Source organism: Austrofundulus limnaeus, unplaced genomic scaffold (genome assembly GCF_001266775.1).
Source record: "Austrofundulus limnaeus strain Quisiro unplaced genomic scaffold, Austrofundulus_limnaeus-1.0 Scaffold307, whole genome shotgun sequence".
Taxonomy (NCBI): Eukaryota; Metazoa; Chordata; class Actinopteri; order Cyprinodontiformes; family Rivulidae; genus Austrofundulus; species Austrofundulus limnaeus.
The window spans coordinates 91,326-100,110 of record NW_013952709.1 but is presented as its reverse complement, the minus strand read 5'-3'; the positions used below and the strand labels follow the sequence as shown (position 1 = coordinate 100,110).

The following is an 8,785-nucleotide window of genomic DNA, read 5'->3' as shown; positions in this document are numbered from 1 at the left end:
TAATATTAACACAATTATTATTAATATTTTACAGTTCATATAATCTATCTAATGTTTTAAATAATGCCAGAAAAGCTGTTTTTTTCCCAAAAAAAAATTAAAATATTTTTAGCGTTAATCACAAACAAAGAACAAACTAACAAAAAACACACACCCCCGAGAACCCTCCCATCCCTCCCCACCTATACCGGATCTACCAACAAAACATAAATACATCTTGTATTCATATAACAGAATATACAAGTCACAGGTTTGTGTACAAAGAACCAATATTTGACCTTTACACAAAGTGTAATTAMCATTTTAAAATAAAATAAAAGCCCAACAGTTCAGTAAAATAGGAAATAAAAAGCTAATACAATTTACAAAGTTTTCCTTGCAGACATGAACAATTTTCTTCTTGATTTTGGTTTTCTCTCTCAGCTTTAAGCAACAGATGTTGGCATTATCTTGTTCTTCAAAGATAATCAACCAAACAGGTTTATTTACTGTATGTTTTTTTTTCTATTTATAAATTTTACTATATTGTCCTACTATTTTTCTATTTCAGTTTACGAATCTCAGCTGCTGCCATGCCAAGGTTTTGCATTGTCTTAGCTGTTTCTACCATAGCTTCMTGTGGTGTTTCTGAAGAACTGCCAATGGCCCCACCTATGACACCTCCAGCTGYTGCTCCACCAATGACTGCAAGGCCTGCACCAAAAGTCAAACCAAAAGCTGCTCCCAACACGACTCCCACTGTGGCACCAGCTAAAAATTTCAAAAACGTCCCAGATTTATCCTCTTCCACTTTTTTGAGGAACTCGTTGCTGTAAAATCCTTGCGTTTTCTTCATTGTTTCGATTGTTTTAAGAAGCTGAGCCACCTGAAACTTGTTGTTCCTGTAATCATCAGGCTGGTTGTTGTTCCAGTATCTATTATCAACAACGTGGCACCTGCCGCCACATTTCTCCACCAGATCACACAAACCCTCATCCTGACCAACAAAACCMTCAATTGTGCCTCCTTCATGGAGCTGGTCACCATATGTGAACACAATCACAGCATGTTTCAGAGCTGCCTTTGAGAAAAATTTAAATATTTTGTTGATGACGTCACGTTCCTGCTCTGAGTATCGATCCACTTTAAGCACAATGAGGAAAGCATGAGGCCCTGGAAGCCACAGCTGTACAGACTTTATGATCTCAGCCTTCAGCTTATTTTCATCCATCTTTGTATCAAAGAAACCAGGAGTGTCGATCACTGTGGTACGGACTCCATTGATGACTTTAGATATTGCTTGACATTCTTCTGTCCCAGATTTTGGAGACAGTTTGCTTTTCAGTAGATCTTCTCCCAGTATCGTGTTTCCAAGGCTGCTTTTWCCAGCTCCTGTTTTTCCCAGCAGAACAATCCTTGTTTCATCTGAGCCTAAACAAGAAAACAGTAAAAATKACATCTATTCCAAATATAGTTGAAATCAGCCGTTTATATAGACTGTTTAGACAGAAAGACACTTTTTCAATCACTTTACATTAGACATTAGACAAGACATTATAAGACTGTCTTACATTTTTTCCTGCTCTCAGCGAAGGCGGACACTTTCCCCCTCTMTCTTCAACCTTTCCTTATTTATCCTGCTTTGCTGCTTTCACAGCCTGTCTTGCATAACTTCCAAGTTGGAAATTATGGATCTGGTCAGCTKGTCTCTCAACACTAYTGATAAAYTTTTCTCCACAGCGAGACTGGGCTAAGGAGAATCCYCTTGTCCTGATGGGACATATGCCACCAGGCATGTTATGGATTCCTGGGGGGTGGAAGATAATGTGCCTGTCTGTACTGTCGGTCGAGGGCGTTGACGATGTCTACATATTTGAATTATTGATAGCAGGATTTCTGCTCATTGGATTTGGTGGATACTTGACATATCGTGAAATTCGGAAAGTGTCGGGAGCCATTYGGGCTGTGATGARGCTGCCCGGCCCGTGTGATGGAACATGCCAAGCTGTCAACACTCAGACTCAAACGCTTTTGGAGCAGAATCACAAACTGTATGTGATCCTTGAGCAGGGTCGCAGGCCAGCTGTGGTTTTGCCTGCTGGCTGAATCGAATAGATCTTGGAGAARTTGTACGCTCGGTGAGGCGAGAATGACCAAAGAAATKTGGTTGATTGGAATTTTGCCGTTGAGAGGTCCCAGTGAGACTTTAAGACTACCAGTAAATCAACAGTCAGCCTATTCTAAAAACAAATTGTGACTATCTAAATTTAGCTCCCATGTTGGCCTTGAAGGATGGATATCTCAAACTCTCCTGGATGTTTTTGTAAACTCTGCCCCTACCACCCACTATCCCACTCACRTCTGTGAACTGGTGTCCAAGATTAACCAAGGCTGAACGGATGAACTCTACATCCCTTCAGGAACGACAAAAACCACAACACCTAGACTCTTCAAACCAGGACTAGATTATTCTACACTAATAGTGGAATAATAAAAACTAAGTTTGAGCTTTGGGCAACTTTGGTCCTGTTGCCTGAAAAATGATGAAAAACAAATTTTATTAATTTTTCACAAATCAGACAAAGGTTTCCCAAAGCTCAAACTTAGTTTTAAATATTCCACTATTAGTGTAGAATAATCTAGTCCTGTTTTGAAGAGTCCAGATGTTGTGGTTTTTGAGCTGGACCAGGTCTAGTGTCGTCTTGTTGCCTATAAAATGATGAAAAACAAACTTTATTGATGTTTCACAAATCAGAAAAAGGTTCCCCAAAGCTCAAACTTAGTGTTTATTATTCTTCTATTAGTGTAGAATAATCTAGTCCTGGTTTGAAGAGTCCAGGTGTTTTGGTTTTTGAGCTGGACCAGGTCTAATGTGGTCCAGTTGCATAAAAATGATGAAAAACAAATTTTGTTGAAGTTTCACAAATCAGACAAAGGTTTCCCAAAGCTCAAACGTTTTTTAAATATTCTTCTATTAGTGTAGAATAATCTAGTCCAGATTTGAAGAGTGTAGGTGTTGTAGTTTTTGAGCTAGAGCAGGTTAAACACGCGCAAGGTAGTGAAAAATTAKTTGTAATATCCCTTTAGTCATTTCCGAATCGGAAGCTGGAATCGGAAGCTGACTTCAGCTTCAAGTGTGTTTGGGAGTACTTCTGTCATTAAAGCCCTGGAGTTAGAGTTCAGTATCAGCTCTTTTACTGAAAATGACTGCATTTACGAGGTGTAGTTGACCTTTAATGCGCATGCGTAAAATCAAGCACCACACGCCTAAACTGTCCCGTTGTTCTGTAGGTTTTTACATACAATTGATAAGTTTGCGTTTCAAATGACTGACTGCTCATGCGCATTAATAACTGTAAAATGGYCCTTTGAAGTCATGAATAATAAGCTGCGTAGAGAAGCAGCTTTTTTGTTTCATAAAGAAATCTGAAGCGCGCGACTGCAGGAGGAGAGTTTAAATAATAATAATAATAATAAAAACAAATTAAAAAAATAAAAACAAGTCAAAAGTCTGCGCTGCTCCTGTGTCTCTGAGGACACGGAGACTATCTGCGGCACATTTGCGCACTTCTCCTCCTTCGTCTTAAACTAAAAATTAATTTAATTTATTTAGTTTACGGACTTTAAATAAGTGAATGCAACTCACCATCCATGACAAAGAGGAGCTGAGAGTGGTGTGMAGACCCGTGAATCAGGTTAATRTGGAGAGTTTCTGTCCTTCTGCTCCACTCACAAACACTTTCTGTTTCAGTTTGTCTCTGGTCCAACCCCAGAGACAAGAAGCTGCTGGGTGTGGATCATGTTAGATCAGCTTCAGYCAGTCTGAACTGGGACTGGAGAGATTTTATGGGCACCGAAATTTGTGCCCATAATATTTGACATGTTTTTATGTTTTCTAATTATCTACATTTATTTTAGTTTTTCCTTTTCTTAGTTTTTTTTCCCCATAACATTTTCTAACACCAGATGGCAGGGTTATACCCGGTTGGGTCTTTGGTTTGAGAATTTGCTTGAGAATCAGTTTTTCTTGATTGTTTACACACATTTTTCTGGTACTTTACAATGATCTCAACATGTAACTCATGCACCAACCTCCTGAATCAGTTCTGCTAAACTACAAGTACAATTCCTGCAAAACACAGTATACACAATCTGCATTTGGCACAATTTTCATGAAGAAAATCATGTTTTCACAAGGAACACTGTCATTCAAAATGATAAAATAACAGTGAGAATAGACAAAATATATAAACAAAATCTGGTCCAGAGGACCTGATCACCTTTGTTAAATGTGTTACTGTGTATTTGTGTGTTCTAAAAAAATCTAAAATATTTTACAACATACTGGTGTATATATGATGAAGGGATTGTCAGTCATCATGTTTTACATTGAGCACAGCTGGTTCTTATAAATGTCCGTTCATCTGAATGTTTGAGTGTCATCTGAAAACAAAATATCATTTTGAGAAGAAATAACAGTTTTAAATGTAATGTTTCATTTTGTAGGAGAATTGAGAGATTTTGCCAGAAGCATGCTTTTAGAAAATATAATCAAGACAAACTGTAACGGTCCACCTGGGCAGGCCTTGTTTGGTCCCAGACATGGTTTTACAGTCAGTAGGGGTGGAAGAACTGTTTGCTTTGCTGCTACCCTGCTTCAGTGCCAAACTACCAACAGGGACATCATTATGGGGCAAAAAGTGTAAAACGAAAAGTTTAAAACAGTCAGCAGCGTTAGCAGCATTTGCAGTGGCTACACTGATAATTGTCATAGGATGGTGACATCAACCTGGTTAGCTAACGCTAACTGCTGCTGCTCATGGCTCTATCCAAAATCAGGAGCTGCGTCCTCTGAAGGCCAAATTTGTCATTGGCTTATATCACTGCGTCGGAGGCTTTCCAAATATAAAGACTCCTCCGATGCGGCCTACAAATGTGTCCTTTCCCCCCCCCCCGATTTAAGGGGGACCCCTCTCAGCCCAGCCTATTAATTTGAAGGTCATTAATAAAACATGAGGTAAAATTTAACTGGTGCATTTTAACTGTATTTATTTATTTCTTAGTTGATTTCAGAGGTCGCGTTAACAGAATATTTTCCGTATTTGACATTTTTTTACACAATGACGGAAAAATCTAAAGGCCGTCCGTCATTTTGACAGATTGCAATTAACACCTCTGACCTCTTAAGTCTGGAAGACTTAATAAATAAGCCAGGCGAGGAGGAGAAAAAAACTCAACGAGGCTTCACAAGACGGCTCTGTGGCATCACACTCACAGATATTTTCAGCTTTACAAACAGAGTAGGTCTACATCACAGAGGTGTCTTATTTAATCTAAAATAAATAAAAAATTACCCTCCGATCATCATCTCATATCTAGAGACCATACTGAATGCATCAGGAGCTGACAGCGCAGTGAAAAGTTAAGGACAGGAGTCTTTGGAGCATCTGTGAGGCACAGCTGAACCAGTGGTGCAGTGGGCGCGCATGCTGCGGCATTTCCTCCTGCTAAAGCCATAGCTTGTGGGATTTGGAAATAAAGTTTTGCTGACTTCTGATCACTTCGACTGGAGAAATGTTTTCTGATTTTAAAACCTTGGCTGAAGTGGTGCTTGTTATTCCAACAGTGTCACAGCAGAGCGCAGATTAGTCTTCAGGACTCACTGTGCATAACTTGAGATTTTCCTTAGAATTAAAAAAATATTTTATATTTATTAGACTTTTTATTGCATGAATCAAATCCATACTGTTTCTGTTTTATTTAATAATATTTTTAACACAGTGGCAGTGGCGCATTGTGATTAACAGCTGACTGCATCTCTGCCTTTCTAGCTTCCTCCTGCAAAGGAGGCAGAGACAGAAATAAGCAGGCATTATCTAATGTTGCAAACTGCAGCCACTAAATAACGTTTGTAGATTTTTTTATTTTCTTTTTTTTTTGACTTTTCATAAGGTAACTGAGTCAAAAGAAGGACATTGTGTGCGCATCACATTGTGCCGTTGGGCCTGGTGTGAGACAGATGCACTGTTTTTCAGCACCACACGCTCAAGGTGGCCTGCATTTGTGTGAGGTGCGCTGATGAGATTTTCTCCAGAACTGCCAAACCAACATGACAATAACCACATTCTATGAATGTTTAGTCATTATCATTTAAAAAGAAAGTGACTGGTAAAAAAAATGATCATGATGGATTTTTTTTTACTCGGTCAGTCAAAGTGACGGACAGCAAAAAAAGTTTAGTGCAACCTCTTGTTGATTTATATGTTTTTACTTTTATTTTTAATTATGTCCGTTTCAGTCCTCCATACATAATAGTCAAGCGTTAAAACAATATTGCAGTAAATAAATTAAAAACACTCTTTTTCTTTAAAAAACTGTGTCTGAGAATATTTAGTCTACTCTGTTGTGGCTCTTTCCCTTTAAATTTGTGGAATTTCACTCCTCAGCTATATAAACTGCATGAAATTTACTGATCTCAAGCACACAGATGTCTGCCCTTCTCTGAGAAACAATTTCAGTATAAAAAAGTGTAAACAGTTTGCCAGTTTGTCACAGAAACCAACCTGTAGAGTGTTGAATATTAAACATCTGTATCAGATGGAAAACAAATCTGATTTAAAATAGATAAATATGCACAATGTACAAGATGTGTCTGTAATGTCACATTATTAGGACAGCTGCTGATTCTGTACACCGGACAAGGTGCCTTTTTTACATTTGAGCACCTGCCCCTGAAAATGTCTGTGCACGCTACTGTCTACCGTTGTTAACATCCTTATATTTTCCTGCCATCTGCCATCACTAATATGCACCTTCATATACATTCATTTTGTACTGTACTTTATGGTGTATATATGTATATAAATAAGCATATGTGTTTACTTATATGTGTATATGTGCATTGGTACATTACTATATATGACATGTGTATATTGTGGGGTTTTGTTTGTTATCTTTTATTAATCTTTTATTATCTTAAAGTTAAGGTGGGCCGGGTCCTTGGTAGACCGGGAAGACCGGAAAAAAAGTGTCTGTGAATTTGGACGATCTAGCCTCCCCTCCACCCCGACGTAGGTCATGTCACCTAGCAACCATGATAACGCTAAACAGAAGCAAAAATAGATCAAAAATAGAAAAATATCAATACATTAGCATTATTAATATCACAAAACAATAAAATTAACTTAAAGGTAACATTTGAAGAACTAATTGACCCGCTGTATGTGCATGTTTAATTCGTGTTTTTTAATGACAAAAATAATATTTGAAAACACATCTACACAAACGATAAAAGTATTAGAATTGCAACCGCTAAAAATTTTTAATTTTTTATATCGCCATATWTTTATTTAAAACGTATTCTTTTCTCTTGCTTCGTCCGTCATTATTAGCTTAAAGATATCTCCGGTCGGGCCGCAATGCATTATGGGATATGGTGGGCCGAGAAGGATCCATCGGACCTTTCCTTCAAATCGGGGAAAACGAAGGACGTATTTGTCGGCTGCATCGGAGGAGTCTTCAGTTTGGGATGTCCTTTGTCGCGGCGCTGTGACGTAGGTGGCCGACGAATTCAGCCTTCTGAGGACCCGTCCTGTCGTTTTGGACACAGCCTGTGTGACGTAGTGACAGATTCTCTGACGGGACAGAATAATGTCCACTAACCTGAGACAGATGACAGGAGCTCTTTAGCTGAAATCAAGTGCCTGCAGTTGGTGTCCTGGCAGGAAATATCCGCGCCGATGCAGATCAGCGGCTCATCAAACTGGACTCGGGACAAAAATAGATCTGAAAGCGAGCCTCATCTGCTCGCAGCTCCTGGGTGATGAAACCCACCAAATGTCTCTGAATTATCTGGTGAATTAATTATGAATTAATTATCTGATGAACGCGCTGTTCTCTTGCACCCAGTAAATAAAGCAAAGTCACTTCCTTTATTTCATCTGACACAGAACAGAGACCGATAGAGGAGGGAGAGGGCGGACAGGCTCTCGACGCGCGTCGAGCGCTTTGCAATTTTGACTCGCGTCTGACCTCAAAGTGCACAAGCATCCAACTTAAAGCATTGGACGCGATACTGACGCTGAAATCACGTTTGGTGTGAACGCAGCATAACAGACGATCATGCTATGCTAACTGTTCCAACCCCTGACTGCTGCAGGGGTGTGTCTTAGAGAGAGGATTTGGCTGTCTGCTCTTCCACACCCCAGAATGAATGGGTTTGCCTCCTGGGTTCGGATATGGACTGCCCTCCGCAGGGGCGGGTACGTGTCCTGGACCTGGGGGGTATAAAGTGTGTATCAGGAGTGTGAGTGGGTTGTGGCGTTCTTCTTGTCTGTCTTGTATGAGTGGGTGTGAGAATGAGGGTGGGACTGTGTGAGTGTGTTTGTGTATGATTGTTTGTCAGGCTGGGACTCGGGCTGCCCCCTCATTTGGTTCACCCGAAAGCCCTCTACTAGTGGTGGGTTCTGCCCCTGGCCGCGCTGCCCTCTGGTGGGGTGTGCCTCTGCCCGCCGGTGCGCTGGTGGCTCTCAATGTCTGGGGCTGGGTGCTTGGGCATGTGTCGGCTTGGCCTAGTGGCAGCCTGGTGGGGCTTGGGTCCTCTGCCCCTGTCAGGCTTTGGCCTGCTGTGTTGGGGGGAGGGGTGCCCTGTGGATCCAGGTCTCTGTGTCCATGCTTGGTTCTGCTCCGGTGTGGCAGGGGCCGGATGGCCTGTGGTTGCAGCTGTTGGCCCTGTGGGTTCTGCGTGTGGTTGCTGGTGGGGCTCTCCTGGTTCTCTCCTGTGTTCCTCTCTGTGGTTGCTGGTGGG

At 40.7% G+C, this 8,785-nt stretch overlaps 1 protein-coding gene across 2 annotated transcripts in view; it reads right to left on the bottom strand.

Moving 5' to 3' along the window:
* The window catches only part of LOC106527051 (GTPase IMAP family member 7), a 5,865-nt gene extending 2,105 nt beyond the window's left edge, over positions 1-3,760 (bottom strand). Inside the window, exons 1-2 of one of the 2 annotated variants that reach the window (XM_014021811.1) lie at positions 3,626-3,760; positions 163-1,410 (exon numbers count right to left, since the gene is read on the bottom strand). In XM_014021811.1, coding sequence (XP_013877265.1) covers positions 542-1,410; positions 3,626-3,632 — 876 coding nt within the window. In that variant the 5' untranslated portion in view covers positions 3,633-3,760 and the 3' untranslated portion in view covers positions 163-541. Of the gene's footprint in view, positions 1-162; positions 1,411-3,625 lie in introns of those variants that run through there. The other variant, XM_014021812.1, reaches the window with a different exon arrangement.
* Positions 3,761-8,785: the final 5,025 nt, after the last annotated feature.